This window comes from Streptopelia decaocto (assembly GCF_964273445.1).
Source record: "Streptopelia decaocto genome assembly, chromosome: 7".
In the NCBI taxonomy this organism is placed as follows: Eukaryota; Metazoa; Chordata; class Aves; order Columbiformes; family Columbidae; genus Streptopelia; species Streptopelia decaocto.
Genome location: NC_138661.1, coordinates 61,512,333 through 61,534,872, shown reverse-complemented (window position 1 = coordinate 61,534,872; position 22,540 = coordinate 61,512,333). Strand labels below are relative to the sequence as shown.

The 22,540-nt window shown below is 37.1% G+C and overlaps 1 protein-coding gene across 3 annotated transcripts in view; it reads left to right on the top strand.

Annotated features, from left to right (window-relative positions):
• Positions 1 to 22,540, top strand: part of DNAJC24 (DnaJ heat shock protein family (Hsp40) member C24) — a 31,615-nt gene that overhangs the window by 1,524 nt on the left and 7,551 nt on the right. For all 3 annotated transcript variants that reach the window (XM_082058948.1, XM_082058949.1, XM_082058950.1), the window contains exons 2-3: positions 71 to 207; positions 20,494 to 20,632. In XM_082058948.1, coding sequence (XP_081915074.1) covers positions 100 to 207; positions 20,494 to 20,632 — 247 coding nt within the window. In that variant the 5' untranslated portion in view covers positions 71 to 99. The remainder of the gene's footprint in view (positions 1 to 70; positions 208 to 20,493; positions 20,633 to 22,540) is intronic.

Genomic DNA, 22,540 nt, shown 5'->3' with positions numbered 1-22,540 from the left:
ACTCATTTTTCCTTTTTCTAACTGTTTCTCTTTCAAATAGTAATTATATTTATTTAATTTTCTTACACAGTGCTAAGAAAGTAATTTCAAAGTCAGACGATGGCCTTTGAAAGGATAGCACAAAAGGACTGGTACAAAATCCTGGGTGCAAAGCCATCAGACAGTCCGGCAGAACTCAAACGGAAGTACCAAAAACTTGCTTTATTAGTAAGTATGTTTTTATTATTTAAGATGTGCAAAAATAAATTTTATGAACAATAAGATAATTTTGGGGTTTGTTTTTACGGTTTTTGTATAAATATGATTAATCAGAGTGTGTTTGTAATACCAGTTCACTAAGGTTGATTTAGGTTTGAAATAAATACCTGGAGTTTATGAGTTATTATATTTCACAAAGAGGGGTTGTGTTGCTCTGGTTCCAAAACACCGATACATCTCCCAGCTTTGCTAAACATTCATGAGTGAACTGAGCCAAATACCTGTTCATCAGGTGCTGCATAATCAGGTGTACATGTCAAAGAAGGTCATTGTTTGTAGTGCATAGTCATGAAATGTGCTAATTGGTACTTGTGGTATTTACTATGATGCATGCAGTTAGAGTGTGCTGAATGCAATCCTCAAATATGGAAAGACCAGATGCAAAGAGAAGTACTTCCTGATCATCTGTAGTAATGAAATAGAAAATGTATAGGAGGAAAATATGTTAGTACCAATTTTATTTGAGAGTTTCTGGTTCATTTTTTGTGGATTCATGTTTTTGGTCATGCACTAAGACTTGATGTTCTGTGAATTCTCTTAAATTTCCTGTTCTCCTGGTTTACATGTGTAAGAATCTCAGAGCCTTACCAGGTTACTTCATATGGTTCTTTTTCTTCTGCTTGACTCCTTTTTGCTCAAAAGATGCTCTGGCTGGGCTTTCTGTGGAAAATGGCATGTATTTTTTTGATACTGTTGACCATTTTCAACCAAATTTGATAGCCATATAGAAGTCCTAAGACAACTAAATTCCTAAGTTTCTTCAAAACTGGCAGCGTGGTAGAGAAGAAGAAAGAAGGTGAGCAGAACTCGGTTTTTATCTATCCCTTTAGGTAGCTGTGAGCAGGACTCTTAGTATTGGCGGGGCATTAGAGAGCACGTGCACAGCTCCGCTGGCTTGGTTTGAGATGTCAGAATGAATGTGATAAGAAGTTGGGATTTTGAAGTGAGGTAAAGAGAATGCCAGTCAATGAGAGACTGAGTTTTGTTAGTTGAAATCAATGTGTTGGTTGGTTGGTTTTGGTTGGTTTTGGTTGATTTTATTTCTAGCCCCAGTGAAAACTGCTTTAAAGGTCATTTTACCAGTATGAAATATGTTTCAAATGTACAAATTTTAATATACTTCAGTTGAATTTGCTAAGCAATCCTGCTGTACATCTACTCCTTCACAGTGCTTCCTACTAAACTGATTTCCTTGTCTGAAACTCATCTGTGTAATTAGTGTTTTAAGTTTCAACGCTTTACAAGATGCTTGCATGCAGATATAGGACATAAATCCTTTGGTCCTCACTATTAAACATTAGAAGAATCAATGTAGGAGAGCACTTTGGAAACCAAGCTTCTTAGTTCCATCTTTAACAGAAATAGTTGTTTCTCGGACCCCCTAATATTTTAGTTTTTCTCAATTACTAATAAAATGTGAATAAAATATTAATAATGGTTTGTTCTTAAAGCAATAGGGGGCGCAGTGTAAAATACCTCTTGTGTTTAGATGGGGGCTAATTTAAACTAAATACTGCAGTGGAATTAATATATCTCTTTCACTGTGAATCTATGTGTAATAATGGCATTAAAATCATAGGTATTGTTCAGAGCTGTTTGCTACAGTACAATTTTTTTTTTAAATGAAACTTACCCTTTGTGTTCTAGCACTGTACTTTCATGTAATTATTTTGAGGTGTATGAAGTGAGAATTGTTGGAGTTGACAACTGTTGGTTTATAACTGCCTGTAGTCTTAGAAGATGAAGTACTGTAACTTTTCTGTAGAACCTGTGTATTTCCAAACCAAATGGTTAGTGCTGTTTACTTTAAAAGTCAGTGAGAAATATTAGAGAAAATTAAGATATGTTTTGGATCTTTTTCGTTTGCTGTTTGGCTCAGAATTCTTTTGCTATCAGTGGTGGATCTCTCTTTCTGACTAAAAAGCCACACTGATGTTTACTTGTAGGTGTTTTCTCTGAGGCAGATCTGCTGCTGCTTGTCTGTTGTTGTTACCATATGTCATGTCTCTATTCATCTTTTTCTTTTAGCTGAACTGTTCCAGACTCTACTCGTTTGTCTACTTATTAATACAGCATCTAGCACAGTCAGTCTGAAGTCTGTAAAAGCATGGTGGGAATAAAACAACAATTATTTTTATGCACCCTAAAAACTCATTTGCTACAGTGGTGACTAGAGACTACAGCACATACCTTCACTAAAAAGTGCTCATATAGCACATAGTTACACTGTGAAATTCATTGTCACAGATGTTGTTGAGTCCAAGGGGTTACGTGGTTGAGAAAGTTGTTGGGTTTTCATGGAAAACAAAAAAAGTTAACACAAAAAAGTGTTCAGAAATCAATGAGCTATGGACTTCTGAATATTGGTGGAATTTATTTTATGTTTGTCCTATCTTGACAGTATTCTCTATGCATCCAGTGTTTGCCATTACTAAAAAGCATCACACGGGATGGACCCTTCACCTTACCTGCTGTGCCCCATTCATATGACGTAGCTCCCCAAGTAATGCCTGTGCTTAGAGCTCTCGGCAGCTTCACCCCAAACCCACAAAGTGCTTATTTGGGTTTTCTAAAGCTGTTCAGAAGGTGCTGGTAGAAGTGCCCCCTTGGTGAGGGCAGAGGACAGCCCTACAAGCAGGTGTTTTTATGTATTGTAGTCACTTGTGGGAGTAACTCCAGTGTCGAAGCTGGAATAGCCCATGAGCACAGCCATGTATTGCATATTAAAAGATTTCCTGACAAATTATATGGTCAGTACAGAAAGTTTTCTGGCTTATGTGTAGCAGCACAAGTTAACTTCCTGAAGAAATGTCATGTGCTAATTTTCTTCAAATCCAAAAGTTTATAAAGCAACTTGCATCTTGGATACAAATTGCAATTAATATGACATTCAATCTGTAATTATGAATATTCTTATTACAGATGTTCATTAGCATCAAATATCATAGATGGTGCAATTTATTTTTAAATATAATTCTGCTGTTAAAATAAAAATGGCAAATATCTGAATCCAAGCCGCCTTCAAATAATCCCCAGTGCTTCATGTGGAGTGTTTGCTTTTTGCCATCTGCTATTTTCTGTATTTGTCAACATGTGTATGCTTAGCATCTTGAATTAACAGGCAGATGTAAATTTCCAAAGCTAAAGAGTTGGAGATCTTGCCATATGTCATCCAAAAGATAACTATATCTGTAGTTAAATCTCAGGACTGGCCTTAATAATTCAAAGTAGTACACAGTTAAAAACACTTGAATTGTAGGTTTGTAAGAACCATTTCAGAAGAGTGAATTCACTTAAAACTGATTAGGTTTTAAATTCTAACTTGGTTTTGTCAGTTCTAACAATTTGATGATGGAAAAGGTTAATGACCCATCACAAATAAAATTGTACATATGCACTCTACTAGAGTGAACGCATGTACTTACTGTTTTGCTGTATTTTGCTTTGCTTATTTTTCATTTGGTCAGATCACAACCTAGGTTGAAGTGAATTATTTTGCTACAGATAATGCCAATTCCTTCTTTAAGAATAGTATTAATTTGATACAGAAAACAGAGCAGGTTTGGCCTAAAAGTAGTGATATTTTTTTAAATCAATATTTTTTTCCTTCTTACCTTGTAAATATTTAAGTAAATGTTCATATTTATAAAATTTTGTAGCCAGCATAGCTCAATGCAAAAAATTCCTTGATTGGCTGTTTTAAGTTCACGCTAAAGTGCTTTCTGAACCACAGGAAGCTTGGGTTTCCATACTCTGAAAGGAATTGCGACAGATTTTGAGAATGTGTTAAGTAGTAGGAGTGTGGTCTTTAATCTGTCTTGGGAAGATGCTGATGGTTTTGAGACATTTAGGAGACACTATAGCCTTTTAATCCACAATCACATACACAGTTTCAACAAGAAGATTTCTTCAATGGATAAACAGGTTTTATGCTGTTTTTCAAGGAATCTGTATGGCTTTTAGGAAGGATGGTGCCTATGTTCCATTTCTGAATGTGTATAAAATTAAAAGGGGATAAAATTAGAGTAACAAAAATAGGATATTGGGGGAAGGATTACACCATCTTATTATTTGCACAATTTTTACATCTCCTGTTGGTCTGACACTTTGTGGTCAAAGAATGAGTTGACAGATTGTATTCAAATTTTTGTGTAGCTGTGCTATATCTGAAAACTGCATTTAACAGAGAATAAAGTCACCAACACATAAGCTTTTCTAGCTGAAAATCAGGTGTCTGTTCCTGTGGATGCTGATGATATTATAGGATACCTTCCAACCGGAAAAAAAATATTGTGCAGGAAAATTATATACTGCTGTTACAATGTGTGCCCTAATCTTCAAGAAAATCCATGTAATTTGAGCAGAGAGTTTGCAGGAAGCTCTTATTTCTAATATGGTAAGGAAATAAAATGTGCCATTTAACATATAGTGTTACAGAGATTATCTTATCTGAAGGGGTGGTGTGTGTATATAAATACAAAGTGTTAAGGTGATCATTTAATCTGTTTGAAAGAGTAGAAAATTTGAAAATAGAGCATCAGGCATAGGTGAGAATAACTCTCAGCAACAATGAAAAAGGACATTAATAGAAATTTAACTTAGTGAAGCAAAATAACTTCAAGAGGAAACTGTTCCGTTGAGCTTGTGCGGAGGAAATATGTGTCTTTCCGGAGACAAAAAAGATCTGTTGAATCTTATCAGATTTATGTACGCATCTAAATTCCGCAATCACAGAAATGCAGAGTGTATTTACGTAAAGGTAAAGACCTGCTTCCATCATTGTCTTAGAGTTCTTTCCACAATAAACTCAGTGTTACTCCTGAAATCACCTGCCTGTTGAGGATTTCTTTTTCGTGCTGTTTGAGATTTTGAATCTTAAAAATGAAAACCCCTTGAGCTTTGTATCAGAAGTCTCATAATAATGTTTTTCATAATTAAAATTATGCAGTGTCTGTATTTTTTTTAATAGCCTTTGCAGGTTTTTTACTTTTGTGTTTGAACAGCAGAGTACTCGTTAGAGATACTTAACAGATCATCATGCTTAGCTAACTCTAGTTTCACTAACTTGTAGAAAATTGATTTTGTATTTTGACAGTATAAATACGACAATTTTAGTGCAGCCTGATTGTAGCTTGACTGAATTTAATATAATTGCAACAGAGAGAAAGGTAAGCCACGGAGTTTAGTGGAAAGGACTATTGTTTTTACACTCTGGGTAGTTTTATTTTGAGCTGTTCTTTACATGTGACTTACTACTTCTGATCTTAGTAAAATACAAGGGGTCATATTTTCGAGTTGAGAAATTGGTTATTAACTTCTGTAGTATCTAATGAATCTCAGTGTTATAGAAGTCACTAGTTCAAATAGATTGATGATCAAGCTGGTGTTGCTGCAGCTGGTTAAGCCATGAGAGCTTTTGTTCAATTCACCCACCTGTTTTTGTGGTGGTTGTATTTTTTTTAATATAATTTTCTGACGAAATAGGATTCAGTATATTCAGTTTAAGTCTGGCCTCTTTCATGTTGCTATTGAAACTCAAGTAATGAAAACGTTGGATTATTCCTCTACAGCTGCTGATCTCCTAGGTGATGACTTTACCTTTTCATCTACATCTCTTTGACTATTTCTTCCTAAAATGGGGAAGTTCTGTAGAGGCTCAGACAGTCTATCTAGAGTGCTTATTAAATATCAATGGCAAAAGAATCAATAATGAATGGGGCTAAGCGAGCAGAGGATGCTGTTCTCGCATGATTTCCTTGAGTCATCGGAAAGTGTGGCCTTTTAGCAGTTATGAGGACACACTATCAAAGTTGTTTCCTTACTGCAAATGGAGAAAATTGCCAACCGCGACCAGCCTCAAATTAGAAGTTAAATTAACACCCAACTAGTGATCAGTCCAGATGTAAATGCATCCTTTACGGCAGCATTGGGAGTAAATCCAATCCAAACTAGATGCGAGGTTTATGTGATTCTGTGGATTATGTTAGAATTTTTTGTCAATATGGCTATGAAATTTGGCAATAACTGGATGCTTATGTGTTTTGTTTGGGTTTTTTTGGTGTGTGTGTGTGGTGTTTGTGCTTTGTTTTGATTTTTTGGTTTTGGTTTGTGTGTGTTTTGGTTTTGGTTTGTGTGTGTTTTGGTTTTGGTTTGTGTGTGTTTTGGTTTTGGTTTGTGTGTGTTTTGTTTGTAGGTTTGTGTGTGTTTTGTTTGTAGGTTTGTGTGTGTTTTGTTTGTAGGTTTCTGTGTTTGTTTCTTCTATTTGTTTATTTTTAAATGCTGGTGTGATATCCATGAAATGGGATGTGCATGCAGGAGTTATATAACACCTCATGGCCTGCGATTTTAAGGAATCAAACTTCTCAAGATGCTTTTTAATTATTTGGTGTTGCCTAAGACATCAAAGCGTTGTCTGTACAACAGGCTGTGGGCCTTCTGGTGTTATTTGAATACAGTGTAATATGTTTACTAATTTATCTCATAAGAGGTAGGTGGTTTCTTCATGTGTTTTGCACCCACGTGTCTTCTAAAATGAGTGCTAAATTCTGTTAAACATTTAGCTTTTCTTGTCCATTTTAAAAGTTATAATTTGACTAGGGCCTAACCTGTTATTTTGGTATCGTGAGTGGCTTCAAATAGTGTAGAGATTATCTATTGCTCCTAGAGATGGCGAAAGCTGAAAGAAATATTTTCAAGAAAACGAAAAAAACCCTGCAATTTGTAAAGTGTTATTCAGGTGTAAGTAGTTGTGGTCACTTCAAGGCCTGATTTTTATAGCGATTTCTGCAGCAGAGTTTTTAAGTATTCCAAAGGTCAGGAAGTTGTGGGGTATGGAAGCAGTTGATGTTCTTCACCCCCAGAAAGGTGTTCGGTGTGCAGGTCGCCGTGGTGCCCGCTGGGGATGCTGCCCCGACCTGCCCTTCTGCCAGATGTTCCTCAGCCAGGAAACAGCATCCTCTGGGTTCTCCTTCATCCACTACTGTACGTGTCAGCTGGAAAAGTTCATGCCCATTTTTTTCAGTAGTTTGAGCAACCCTGGTTGGTGTGTTCTGATTGTTGCTTTCACATGAAAGTGGCATTTGCCTAAGCTAGCTTGCTAACCATATGACTAGGGCCAAATTAACGTATGCTTAAACGATGGAACATTGTTCAGTGTGACTTCTAAAGCATAAATTATGAAAGAAATTTAAAAGGAGCTTTAAAAATTCCCTTTATATTTTTATTTTTACCATTATACTCCTGTAAATTTTAGAAAGCTTAATTTCTTTTCTTCTTTCCTCTGCTAGTTTTTGGTGGGAATTTTATTGCTTTATCTTCTGCTGTATAGCATAGTTTCCAAAAGGCTTTTTAAAGTAGCTTTTGAGGCTCTTGGGTGGCTCTTCATTGGAAAATAAGTAGCCCTGGAAGCAGAAGAAAATGAAAGAGAAGTTGTTTCTGAAGATGTACCATAGGTTCTCTTTTCACACATTTTCATACCTTCATTAGCCAAATTAATCTTTGCTTTTATTTATACAACAACAGTTGATTTTAATTTTTTATCCCTAGAAACTAAAACTTTTACTTTTCATTTCAGCATTAAGTTTGTTCAAGAGCTGGAAAAGATGAGAAGTGTGAATATTTAATATGGAAGTTATATGGTGTAATTACTTGCTGGTTTGTTGGACTCTTCCCTGTCTAATGGGGTCAGATCTTCCCAGAGACTGAAACTACTAAGAGTTCATTATTTAGGTTTCTGTAACATGGACTAGTTATTGCTGCAGCAGAACTTTAAGTCCATTTCCCTTGCCAATGCACTAGGTTATCTTGAGAAAGTTTTCAAATAAAAACCTACAATTGCTTGGGTTTTTTTGGGGGGTGGAATGCTTTAAAGTAGCAGATTCATGTTCATGTTATTATTGAACAAAGTGGAGACCCACTCTCAGTGGGTAAAACCAGTAAGAGAGTTTAAGTTCAAGATAGTATAACAGAATCATGATGCTACAGTACCATGAAAAAAGCAATTGCATTAGAAAAGGATCACAGTTCTACATGATATAATCTTTAGACGTTAATAATTTACCGCAGAAATAAAGTATTTTTCATTACTAATTAGTGTAAGACCAGCTCTGCAGTCACAAGACTTTCATAATTAACATCAAATTAAAACTGACCATTTCCATGGAAGTTGAAATTCCCTTCTATAAAAATAAAGTCGGAACTATAGGGGCAATCCCGCTGCTACTGCAGTTAAACATCTAAAACAGGTGGGCAGAAGATGGGGATTTTGGCAGCAAACGCTAAGGATAGAGGAGGAAAAGCAGATCTCTCTGCAGATTTTTCAGATGGCTCTGAGCTCAGATTCATGCCCGACTGGACAGAAGATTGAGCTTTTTCCAGTGAATAAGAGAACCATTCAAAAACCTGGTCAGAAATCCAGGTTATGAACCTGTCTGATTTAAATGTGGAAGATGATGTTGTGGTGAAATTCTGGGCTTAATCAGAGAAGGCCGAGGAAGTTTAAAGGATGTTGAAGCAAGATAATGAAAAAAAATATATCCAATATGCAAATTAATGAGTTTATGACAGTTTAATTTATTCAACGATTCTTTTTTAATTGCACTTTAGAAGACTCCAGTAATTTTCAAGAATTTGCAGCATTGGCTTGATAGTGTCATCGTCTGTGTTTTTACTGTGCAGCTGCTAGTGACTGGCGGTTATGTGGTCTGCTTAACTGTTGCATATTGCTGTGTATCTTTAATCCGAACTTTTTAATTCTGTTTTTAAAAGAAATAAGTTGGGATGTCTGTTGGTGTTTTCTTTGAAAATTACTCATTGGGTGATGAATAACTGAAATGTTATGGAAAAATTCCTGTTTCCTCCTATCTGCTGTCTCGATGGTGCTTTGCTGCAAATACCTGGAGTCACAGCCAATATTTCCTTGTAGTAACAGGTAGAGCAGCAATAATATCTGAAATATTTCTGTTCCGATGGTTCCTGTGTGTCTCAAGTGAAGGTGGAGGTCTGCTGTGCTGCATGGTGTGTATAGCAGTGGTTATCTCTGGCCTGAAGGTATGGAAAAGATTCTTTAATGTGTGTAACACATGCAAGGAGTTGAATATTGTATGGGAAGCTCAGATTGATACTTGCGTAACACTTTTTGACTATGTAATGGATTGAAGTAGTGAATCAAGAAGATAAATTCTGTGTTCTTTTGTCCAGCTGTCTGTGGATAGCCATCCTTTGGGGGAGTTTAAGTCTCTCTATGAAAAGATTGACTGTCACAAGGAACTCTTTGCTTTCTGTTTCTCCTCTGCGAGTGGAAGAAGTGGCTCCGTCCATGTTCCCCACTAACTTCTGCCAACTGAGTGAACACGTTGAAAAGGTTGATTGTGGGCTAGGAAGGCAAGTTTAAGACCTGGGATCATTCTTTTCATGGAAGCGAACAAGTTTCACATTTCAGAGAAAGCGCTTTGCAAAATCACTGGAATAAGAAGAGCACCTTCAAAGTAATTTTGTTTTGCGCTGTTTTAACACAAGACCAAACATCTTTTTTCCTTTTTCTTCCCCCTGACCCCTTTGCCAAATACTTGCCATGAGAAGCTTTTCAATACTGAATTGTGCTGGTTACAAAATAGGGGATAGCTTACAAAAATGTAAACAAGTGTGGCACCTCATCTAGTGAATGTATCCACTTCTTTATGTGTGTATCCTAATGGAATGCATCTCTTACATTCCTGATATTTTTGCAGATGAAATGAGTCCCATATTTAGCCCACTAAACATACATCTTGCCCATTACAGTCTTTGTGTACACGAAAGGATATGGTCACATCAGTTCAATGTAGAAAGCCTGTAGGGAGGAAACGTGAAGCAGGTATTTAAAAACAGTAATAAACTTTATTTGCTTTGGTCTCTGTTTTTGGTCATGTAGCGCAGAGAAACAATGACATGTTTTTCATGTAACCTTCTAGTAAGCATTAGGTGGCAGTAGCGTGTTGTGTTTGGCAGCTGCTTTCTCGTTTGCTTTTATCTTCTGCAGTGTAATAAACAGAGAAAACATGTATTTTATTTCTCATAGTTTTTATAAGATGCTGATTTATGGTGGTTCTGACTGTATGAGACTATAAGGGCAACTGTTGTTGGAACTCTTGTGTATGTAGGTGGGATTAGCATACTGTAGTTTCTGCACAATATTCATTACTGATTTTCTGATACGCAGTATCTAACAGTGACAATATTAACTGCAAATATTCTGATGAGAAATATGCTATTAATGGCTTAGTTTTGTAGAGTTTACTTTCTCATAAGCTGTTACCATTTCTACAATATTAAATAACCCGTTAGATGAAGCATGGGGCTTTTTTTGCTTATGTTTACTCTTTTTCTCTTAGATAAAAACCAAACTTAGGCTCATGAGAGTGTTGGTAGGAACATAATTAACCTTTCAGCATAGTGCTGTTATTGTCACTCCAGATCTTAGACAAGTGCAGTTACCTTGTGACCCTTTTGGAGGGTTTTTTTCCCTTCATCCTTGTTTCTCACAGGTAAAGGATATTGAGGAGTTTGGAACTGGTGTTGCATTGTATTAATTGAGCAGGATGATCAGTTAATAGGAGAGTGAGAAAGTGTTGACAGAACATGCCATCTAATTAGTACCTGATGAACCATGTAGGCCACAGAGTGCAGGGTGTAACGTTGCTTCAGGGTGGCTCCTCTACAAGGCCTCTGTGTGTAAAATAGGCCTGTAGACAACCTAAAAAAACAACATTTCAGCATAGTTCCAGTGAAGGAAACCTTAATTGCTGAAAAACTTCACTTTCCACTGTAAACTTGGGGAAAGCTGGGGATACACTTCATACTTAATGGAAGGAACACGTATCAAAGTATTGAGCCTGTGTTTTGTGCAAGTCTTGCTCTTAAAAATCGTGTCGCCCTTTTGTTTAGGTCTTTTTTATGTAAGAGGTGATCTACAAATTATAGAAATAGATGAAATAGGGTTTTTTAAATAAAAATATGTAGTTTTTCTTCTTGCTTTTTGGGGTAGTAAGAAAGAAATACCAGGGCAGTAAGGTTTCCTGATGGCTCACGTGATAAAAGGGCAACCAAAATCATTCCGAGTTAAGAGCAGGTAGCACCATAATGCTTTAAGGCTCCACCCTAACTAGTTTTCTGTTACCTGGTAGTTTGTAATAGTTTTTCAGTTGAAGATTAAGTAATTTTGAATTGAAAAGCATTTTGAGTCTAGCAAGGTAGAACTGGCAGAATTATTTAGTTACTGGTAATTAGGAATTTTTTCCCATTCATTTGTATAAATAGATTGGCAATTAATTCATACTGTTCATTCAGAAACTCTCCCTCCTCCCATTGTAGGAGAAAAGTTTAATGTTTGCACGTTTAAAACAAACATTTTTTTTCAAAATGATTTGATTTTTCTCCTGCAGTTGAAGCTTCTTTGTTTTAATGAAATAAGCCGCTTCCTGTTTTAGAATATTTTGATTTAATAAATCACGTGAATTTTTGTAAAATATTTCAATGATTTTTTTCATCCTGCCCTAATTTAATGGGTTCAGCTGGTGAGGTTGGAAAATTGCTTCTTTCTGTGACCTTTCACGGAGTGCCACAGGGTGGGGGCCAAGCGCATGTTTGTCCCCTTTTCTCTCAGCCAGCACAGGTAGCTAAAACTTGTGCTTTTCTTAAATTTAGTCACCCAAAAATTCAGATTCGCGTTTCAGGAAGGATTTTATAATTTAGTCTGTGATCTGATTTAAATGCCTCACAGATTCACTGCAAGAAAAAGATTTCAGCCCTAATGCACAACAGTGTGTCTGCATAGATTCTAATCTGTGTATCCTGCCCATAACCAGAGTAAATGATCATTTGGAGTCGCTGTGCTTGATTGCTCAAATAGAGCTACCATATACGTGTGTAGGTAATACCAAATACATGTGCTAATTCTATTACATGCTGATAGGGATTTGTGACTTAAACGATTCAGTTTGACAATGTATATAAAATCAGCAAAAGAGTTAACTTTAAATGTAATTATAGAGCTCCTGAAGTGTTGTTACTGCATTATATGGTTCCTTGTTTGTGCTGCGTCCAGCAGGGAGACTGTTCAGTTGAAATATTTTGGTGCTCTGTCAACTGATCTGGAACTTCTAATACATGCCACATAATTTGATGAAAAATATTGTTACAAGTTGTATTAATGACAATATAGATTGGGAAATGTGCAGTTTCAGTGGGGTGTTGGGTGGTGAGAGGAACTATATACCCTGTTAAGCTGTGTTTTAGTATTTCAGATATGCAAGTTTAATATCTTAGTTGTAAACATAAATTCATTGGGGCCTGAGAACAACAGAAGCAGAATGCCTAGTTTTGTGATAACAATCTGGGAGCTTGACCAGCCACACTTTCAATTGCCTGAGGACAGTGATTTTTGGGAAGGGTGCTGACAGCAGAATGAACTTCACAATGGGGACAAGGTTTTTCCGGTAGCTATGGCGTTAGTCCCTCATGTTCACAGTCTGCGGGAAGAGACTTTCGCTTCTGGATCAAAGCAGCAAACTCTTCCATTTCCACATGTAATTTTAGAAAAAGGAGGGATGCTGTGTTGAGCTTAGCTCTCCAAACTTGATTGCAAAGCTACGGGAATATGAAGACTGGACACTGGCTTTTTGTGGAAAGAGAGAAAAAAAACAAAAAAGAGTACAAATACAGAGAGTGTTATCCTACCATATTATTTTGACTCTTGAAATGATTTAGAAGAGTTGCTGAATTTAGACATTTATAGACGTGGCTTAAACGTTGTGGTTGTGTAGCCAGATTAAGGAATCTTTTTTTAAGAACCGTAATTTCTTTCTAATAAAAATGTGGGTACATTGTCTATAGATAACTAGGGAAATGGATTCAGTTATATGACCCAATCCAGCCCTTGTTTAACAGTTAATTTCTCCAGATTTCTGTGAGCATTTGGTCAGACCTACACAGATTTGGTTGTTGGTTTAAATCTAGCCAAGGCCGGTGGTGTCTTAATTGCTACCGCAGAGCAGCCATTTGGCCTGTGCGAGATGAGTGTTGTCAAGGTACCTTCTGCAAGGCGGACATTCATCCACTGGGAATGGATCAAGAAAGTTTCCATTAATTGGTCCCTTTGTTGGCATTTGTGGCAGAGCGGCCAAAAACTGAGTATGAACAGACACTCTGTGTCAGAGGGTGAGATTTATTGGCAAGTCCCAGTAAAAACTGGTATTTACTACATATATTGTAAGCAAGGGCAAAGCACTTCTCTCCTAAGAGCTGCTTGGCATTAAATTCACTTGGTTTTCTTTTTCTTTTATTTTTATTTTCTTTTTAAGGCAGGGAAATGTATCAAGAATTCAGATTACAATTGCGAAGTAAATAGGAAATAGCTGGTTAATATTTTTCTTCTTCAGGTTGACTGTCTTTCAGCTTCCTTTTAATACGATGTGAAGTGTTATGATGAGCTCTGTAGTCTGTGGATAAATTTGCATGGACCTATGAATACTTCTGTCAGATGAGAACACTTGACAGTTTTTGTCCTGACCTCATTAGCTTAACCTGTAGATAATAACAAATGTAGTTGATAATGTATATACGTTGCGTGGAGCATGAGAAGTGTTTTTAAATGTTTTCGTGTTAACTCCTGCATTTTGTTCTTGTTGCTTTGCCAGAATGAAAGGATGCACTTCATTATACTGCAAGGGTGTTACATACTGGAAATTATTTGTACATTTTGTCTTAGTGCAACACTTTTGTTTTTAAACTTTGTACAGACCAAGACTGTTAGTGTTAGCCTTTCTCTTCTACTTGCTTTTTTTGTCTTTAAAGGAATTTTAACTTATGTTATAATATGTAATAAAGTAATAATTTAGACTTATTAACCAAATAAACTGTCATATATTGACTATGAGAGAGAATTCTAATAGCTAATTCTCTATAGCTATTCTAATTCTTAAATTTGAATACGTTGCCCCTTCAACACTGAATTTTTGATAGAAGGATAAGTAGATTGAAGCCCCCAAATACCAATAATGTGATGGTTTTTATTGTCTTTTCCTAAGTGCTTGGTATTAATCTCCGCAACTCCTGTAAAGAGTCCGGGTCTCATTGTGTTGGATTCCTAGCCATGGGTCTGGCCATGTTATTTGAAAAAATAGCTTGCAAGCCATGTTTCCCCCGTCTCATTCTTTGTCCCCTCAGAACAGGACGGTGTCCAGCTCCTGTGCCCACTCGCTGTCACTCACCTGCTCTCCGGGCGGCGGATGGGACGTCACCCATGTGTTCTGCTGTTATCTCACACTGTCCCCTGCTTATCCACGGGGACTTGCGCTTTGCAACGCGCGTTCAACCCACCCTTTGCGTACCAGGTTCCTGACTTTTACCTCCTCTGTTCACGATTTTAATTCAGTTCTGTCATTCATCAAAAATGGTAACTTTACCAGATACGGAGCAGCGCTCTATTTGTAAAGTCTGGGTTGAATTCCTCTTCCCTCTCCATTGCTCAGTGTCTTTCACCACTGCTTATTTTTTAATATAAATACGGGTGTTTTAAAAAATTCCAGGAGGTATTGTGGTTTTGTATGTCATGAAAACTGTGGCCTTGTGTTAATAATTAATACTTGGCTGGAAATCTTATTTCTAGCTGCGTTACGAGAAACAAATACTGTCATGCTATAAAACTACTACTATAAACTTAACATAGAGAAACATAGAAGGATGCTAAGAGATACTAAGTTAATTTTAGATGTTAGTATTCTGTCATTGACTCTTATTGACAGCTTACATTTAGGCAGTAGATATAGTTCATACAAAAGCATGAGTACTTCAGTACTCATTAACATTATTATTCATGATTGCCATCTTACTACTTGATTTACTCAGGCACTTAATGGCACATCTCTAGCTTTAAATATATCCCTTATTCAAATTGAAATAAAGCAGGAATCCAAGACTTGTGTAAACTTATCAATTTAATTTAGCAAGGTGATTCCATGAAATTATAGATAATTTAATTTCAGAGTTAAAAATCTTTAATAAATCTGATAATTTAGAAAGAATACCCCTTATACACAAGGCAAAATATATTAAAAATTAAGTAATAAATGAGAAGGAATAGCGCTTTTTTAACCTTTTCTAAATAATCAGCCTTTTCAATTTGTCATGTGGAAAAGTAGTTCCGAGTAAAAGTTTGACTACATTAAGTGGTTTAGTTATTGTGTATTCCACAGTTTAGCAAGAGGTTACAAATGTTGTGTAAAACCTGTGCCTGTTGCTTCGCCCTTCCCAGTAAGTCTTGTAGTAAGTTGATTCTCACTGGGCGCTGTAAATTTCTTTTCAAGAATAAATTAATGAGCACCGATAAGAAATGTACATTAAATTGACTTAACTAGAGGTTTTCTGCTTACTAATTTGCATTTGATTAAGATCAATCGACCCTATTACATGTATTGCATCAAGCTAAGCAATTTGTACAGGTGTGAGGAGGACCGGACCTCGCTGGGGTCACCTCCCTGTTGCTTGATTTGCTCAAGCAAAGCTCAGCCAACTATCGTCGTTTCTCATCTTGTGGTATATGAGTTCGTTGGTGTGGTTATTGAGAGGTAATATCGCTATAGTTGTTGACCAAATGGTCATTATTAACTTCCATTTCAATTCTTGAAATACAGAAGGGACCAAACTTCATGGAGTAGAAAGCAGGTGGAAATACAGAATATAGCAGTTGAATGTGCTGTAGTATGTTCTACATTTTTCTATGAACCCTGTGGGTGAAAGCAATATGTGTGGTACACTGTATAAATGAAAATATCAGAGTTCCCTAAGAGAAAGAGAGAGGTCCTGAGGTTTAATTTGGGGGCTTGTTTTACTTGACTTGGTAGTTGATCTCATTAACGACGGTTGTAAAGTAAAAGCAATAGTTTGCAACTCTTGTTCTGAGGATGTTGGCCAATGATGTAAAGCAAAGCTCCTATCAGCTGCAAGAATCAGTAAGAAAGCAGTAGGCAAGCAGGTTAAGCCCCATCAATATATGATGGAACTCAAGTAATTTTTGGAGCATCTACACTTTTAATTATTTGGTGAACACATCAACATTAACACCTTTTTTCTAAGACAAAAACAGTTTTCTGGCTTGTTTTTTATGTTGTAGTAGGTATCAAAGGTAATAGATCAACATAATGAAATACGATTAATTTACTTTTTGGAGGCAGCAGTATTGCATGTATGTGTAAGGTATTTTTTATAGCTAACAGATGAACTAACATATTTCCATTATCAATCAGCTTATTTTTTAACATTCACAATAACTACTGAAGTGATAAAAATTCCAGGCAGTCTTTATTAATGGAAATAAGCTATCAAATTACTTCTATTGGAGGCATGAAAAAGGAAAAATAGATTGGGCATGTATCTCTAGTCTTCTTCCTTTTCCCCCACCGCTGTCAGACTCAGGAAAATATTCTTTATTGTTTTTATGAAGTCCTATTAAGTAGTAACACACTATTAAAAATTACTATTGTGTTCAAAAATCAAGAGAAGTGCTCCAGTAAAAAGCTATTTTTATGGAACTATTGCTTCTTGAAAACATTACACATATACAGCCAGAAAGATTTAAATATATCCAAAGTGCAGTAATACAGCAGCAAATAGTGCTCAGGTGGCAGGTATGGGTGACACGAAGATAATTGCACACATTTTGAGAAGTGATATTGCAGGAGACATTAGGGGGCTCTAATATTTGGAGTAAGAACTTACAACTGGGTGCAGAGGGAGAGATGAACAATAGTTCAGTTTGAGTAGAAGGAGATAGGTTGAGTAGAAAATAGGCTTGTCTGTTTTCATTACGGAGCTTGGACATGGTTGCAGCTGAGATTAACCCAGAAATAAGGCTGAATGGGAAAAGAGGAGGAGATCAGAAACATACATCATATTTCACCTCCTCCAAACCGAGCTGGAGTGCTGGGTGTGCTGGGCTGGGAGGGGAATCGGCAGCAGGAATGGGGAAAGATACCAAAACAAGAGAGTCACAGAATCATTTCAGTTGGAATGGACCCTCAGGATCATCGAGTCCAACCATAACCTGACTCTGGCACTAAACCAGGTCCCCAAGAACCTCATCTAAACACCTTCTAAACCCCTCCAGGGATGGTGACTCCACCACTGCCCTGGGCAGCCTGTTCCAATGCCTGACAACCCTTTCCAGGAAGAATTTTTTTCCTAATATCCAATCTGAACCTCGCAAAGTATGGTTGATTAATGTCTGATGTATTGCTGGAGGACACTTAAACTTCAGCTGTGAGTAGGTTGGATGGAGCCTTGGTAAGGTGTCCTCTGGTTGTGTCTGAGCTGACCAAAACAAGAGAATCTGAGAATCATTTCAGTTGGAATAGACCCTCAGGATCATAGAGTCCAACCATAACCCAACTCTAGCAGTAAACCATGTCCCTAAGGACCTAATCTGAATGCCTTTTAAACCCTTCAGAGATAAGGCAGAAGTGCACAGGCGGTTGAATCAAGAGAGGATTTTTGCAGCAAACAGGCATTCCTGGCTTTTGATCAGCAAGCTGGAGAGCAGGGAAAGGGAGTCAATGAGAACAGGTACAGAAGGAATTCAGATGAAATGGGGCTAGTGGAGGAAAAAAAAAAAAAGGATTGAAGTAAAAGAGCAGAGATCTGAGGATTTTTCTTAGTGTAGATGTAGAGTGCTAAAGGCGTCGGATGGTAACAGGGGAAAGGAGTGAACAGATTTGGAAAGCATGGAGACCAAAATAGAGAGATATTTTTTTCAATTAGTAGATCCCCTACAATGTAGTTATTAGTTACATGAAATTGTAGCCTTTGGAATATAAAAATTGCATATGCTACAAATATTAAATGTTCCAAATGGAATGGAAAGAAGCTAAAAGTTAGATGATAAATCTGAAGAATGATGAATTTTCTGTATTATTTAAGAAATGAACAGAATAGCCCTTTCTGCACTGATTATTACTTTTCCACAGTACTTTTCTGACACTTGTGGCTTACTGGTTTTCACTAACCACTTTCAGTATAGTCCAGAATTCTTTCTCAGTCAGGCAAATTTTGGTGTAGCAAAGGAAAAGCATGAGCAGTTTTGTGGGGGCTTTTCCCAACACTCCTGGCAGGAGAGAAGCCGATATCCTTAGTGCTACTTTGCGCAGTTGGTCAGTAATTAATGTTTTCATGTATCAGTAAGAAATTGATCTGAGAGGCTGCGATCTTATGACCAATCCAAAAAGATAATAGGAATAACAGTTTTGTGGCATCACTATTAAAATCTAGTGAAGTTCAGAGCTACTAACCCGGCTATAATACTCCTCTAATAGGCCTTTACATCCTTTTGGGTATAAGCTTGTGGGAGAATGTTTAAAGCATCATCCAAATGGAGTAAGATATACAGCAGCCATAGAACTCTCTTTTTAGGTATTATAATTAACCCTACAATGTGTGGGGTGGATCCAAATTTTAAATATAGTATCTGAAATATTTTAAAATACTGAAGTATCATTTTTTAGATAAAATATTGCTTTAGGGGTAACTGCTGAATGCAAACCTCAAATATAACTGTTAAAATCAGTAACTCTGCTAAAAGGAAGCCATGTAAGTCTTTAATGTGATCGGACTGTTTTGCTTTGTATACTTATTAAGCATTGATTTATTTATTTTTTTTAATGACCTTTCACAAATGTGGTTGTGCAACCAACCACCAATGTTAAACACGCTATTAAAATTGAAGCACAACTGGAAAAGCTAAGGCTTCAGAAAAATGGATTTGAAAACAAATCAGACATTTGAATAGCTTTTACAACGCAACATGATGCTTCTGACGGAATCCTGAATTTAGCACCTACCAAATAAAGGTATAATTACTCATTAGCTGTTTAGAATACAATGACTAAATGCAATGACCAAACATTTTTGGTCCTCTCTTATCATAGAGAGGATTTATCTGGTTAATACCCATCAGTGCAAATGACAGATACATAAATCAATGAGCAAATAGACTCCAGCGGAAGTGGTCCTTTTAAATTTTGAATTTTGGACAGCACACATGGTATTACTATTCTTTCCTTTCCAAAATTAATTATAAACTCAAACAAAGGGATTTGGTTAATCAGAAATCCACTCAAACCCTTGTAGAACAGGTGTTCTAAGTCTTAAGATCTGCTCTACATTTCAGTGCCCGGATGGGTGTTCGTATAAAAGGCAAATGTGGTTAGTATAAAGTTAAAGCTCCAGAATAAGTGATATTTTGATTGATAACAGTTAAGAGCTGATATGTCTGATTATATTGCAACTTTCTCATCTTAAGTGTTGTTTCCTGTTGGTCCATCACTCATACTGAGCAATTGAAAATATTAAAAAAGAGATTATTGGATATGAATTAAATCTACAGGAAGATGGAGCTTTGAGGGTTCCTGTTCAGTAGACATTTGAAGCAAATAGAGGTCAGAATGTGCCATTCAGAACCTGTAGTACAAACAGTAAAAGCGTCTTACCATTTTAATTATTATTGCCTGTTTAACGTTGAATTTCTTGCAGCCATGTCCTTGAATAACCATTTCTTAACTAAAATGACACAATTTTGTAGCCAGTGATCCATGACTTTAAATATTTGGAAGGGCTATTGATTCACCGAACTGGAAGAAATTGAAGATGTTGAGGCGTATTTTCAAAAGTAGAATTACGTGTATGATAAATTATATTTGATCATGTATATTCCTTACCATTTAAATAATAATGTTTTAAAAGCTAGGTGCATGTAATACAGCATTGTTTATCTCCAATAGCCTTAACATGGGTGGTAGTGCTTAAATCAGCTACGTGTAATATTACGAGAGGTGGTAGCACCTCCTCTTGTTCCCATGTCTGGTCCTCTGCATGTACCTATGTCTGGTGGTGGTAGTCCTTCTCTCTAGGTAAATTGTCCATAAGACCAATGATTCCATCAGCAAATTATCCAGAAAATGCCATCAGTGCGCATGGTGACATTTGTGCCACTGGTGGTTTTGTTGCCATTTCAGTGGTCTAATTAAATTGGCAGTTTTCTCTTGCGCCCAGCATCCTCACCTCCCTTCCTTTGGCACCTTAGCCCAGACCTTCTCCTTTTCTCTGTCCTTTTAACTGAATATCAAACGCATTATTGATTGCTCCTCTCCCACCCTCCTCACTTCCACTCCCCTCAACGTTTTTGGTTGTTGTTTCTCCTTTGATTGGCAGTATCATCCAGACAAACAGAAGGCAGATGTGCCAGCAGGAGAAGTGGAGGAGCGCGTGCAGAGGTTCATCGAAATCGATCAAGCGTGGAAAATTCTAGGGAACGAAGAGACAAAAAAAGAGTATGACCTGCAGCAGCGTGGTAGGTTCCTGCCAAGGAGCGCTGTAGTGGCAGCAGCTCTTTAAATAAGCAGGCTCTGGGATGGTATTTTAAAATGCTGTTTGTTGCTGAACCAAATGTTTCTTTCGCTCTTGTCCTACTTTCAATTGTGGATCCATTATTTATAGCTTTTGCTACACATACATTAGCTAGTGGAAACATTGAATTACTTCCAGCAAAACATTAGGTGGCGTTATTCCTAATAATTTGAATGAATATGGAATTTATACTAATTACAGACCTTAGCCCTTTTTTTTTTTTTAGTAAGGCAGCTTCATTAATCATTCTTAAGTCTTAGACTACATTTTGTTGCGGTATCTTTGATTAATACCTTTATCTATTTATACCTAGTGTTCAGTGTGTATGGGTTTATAAGCACTTTAGAATCATTAAGATACGTTTTTGGTTGTGTGTGTGTTATGGTAGCTTTCATAATTCATCCGTAGTCTAAACTAGTCTGGTTTATAAATAATATTCCGATATAACACATTAACTAGGCAGCTCCAGCATGCATTTCTTTTTCTACCTCTCAGAAATAGCTTCTTAAAACAGTGACAGGCTGTTGTGAGAAAGAAAGGGGGGAAATGTAGGTCAGGTCTGTCACACATGGGCTACCATTACATGAAGTGATAGGCTGTCTTTCTGCTCTGGCCTCGGGATAGGAGTCCCTCAGCCTTCCATTAGAACCTTCAATAAATGTATATCCACCCTACATGTTAATGGGGGGAGTCAATAATAGTGTCTTGCCTGTGGGGAAAACACTCAGCCGCGCTCGGCAGTAACACACTCGGGTCCGGCATTGACGTGCAGCCACCACCACTTCTGAACGTGGCTGATAAAAGCCCAGTGTCTCCGCAGCTTGTTATTGAATTCCCTGCCATTGTACCCTGGCACACCATCAGCCCTTCCTCTCTTGTGCTGATTTTTAACTCCCCTGCCGCTGCGGATACCAGAACTTTGAGAGACAAAGGCTTAGTCATTCTGGCAGATAGGCATCACTGCAGGATAAAAAGAGGGATATAGAATTGTGTATACCCAGTATGAATTCTCTAGTTAAATAGTCTCGTAGTTCAGACTGTGTGTGGGGTTTGGAAAAGGGGGTGGAGGGGTGAAAACACAATAGTTGAATAAATATTTTAAAAGAATGGGAAAAAATGTGATCTTGTGCTGGCTTGTTATGTAAACAGTATTAAGATCAGACTTAAATAAATGTTCATCTCAAACTTATTTGTTTAAATGCCTGAATGTGATGCCAGAACAGTAATTTCTGCTGCTCAGTGCTCTCATCCTATTATACCCTTAGCATTGTAGCATCTGCTGCATCTTCCATTTTCACAAAAGTAAAAAAGTTGTTTGTGTATTTAGTCAGCTTTACCTAAAGCTTAAATACGGACCATGAAGTTCCATTTTGCTTGGGTCAGGTTAATCCACTGAAGTCGAGAGCTTCATCAAGATTTAATAAGCTCCTTTGTTTTCCCATGGAACTTAAAGACATTGCTATAAATTAGTTTTGACAAAATCTATTCTGCAGTATTTTAAAGGTTATCTGTATTTCCTGAGATGATTTTTTTTCCCATCCAGATGAGTTCTTGTAAAAGCCATCTCAGGATTCTGTAAAAAAAGATTTGGTAGATGAAAGCAAATTGTACATTTACTTCCACAGGTACTTGGTGTGGTAATGGGACGGATGTATTTTTAAAATAGAGGGTGCCATTCACAGCCGCGTTTCAGACTGAGCCACACGTACCATACGTGTGCAGCGTCGCTGCGTTCTGGGCAGCACGTGCCCTGGCAGCAAAACGATGGGGAAATAAATTCTGGTTCTTTGAACGCCTGTCAAGTTGCTTCTGAAGTCATGATTCTAGACAAATGGGTGGACACTGCTGGAAA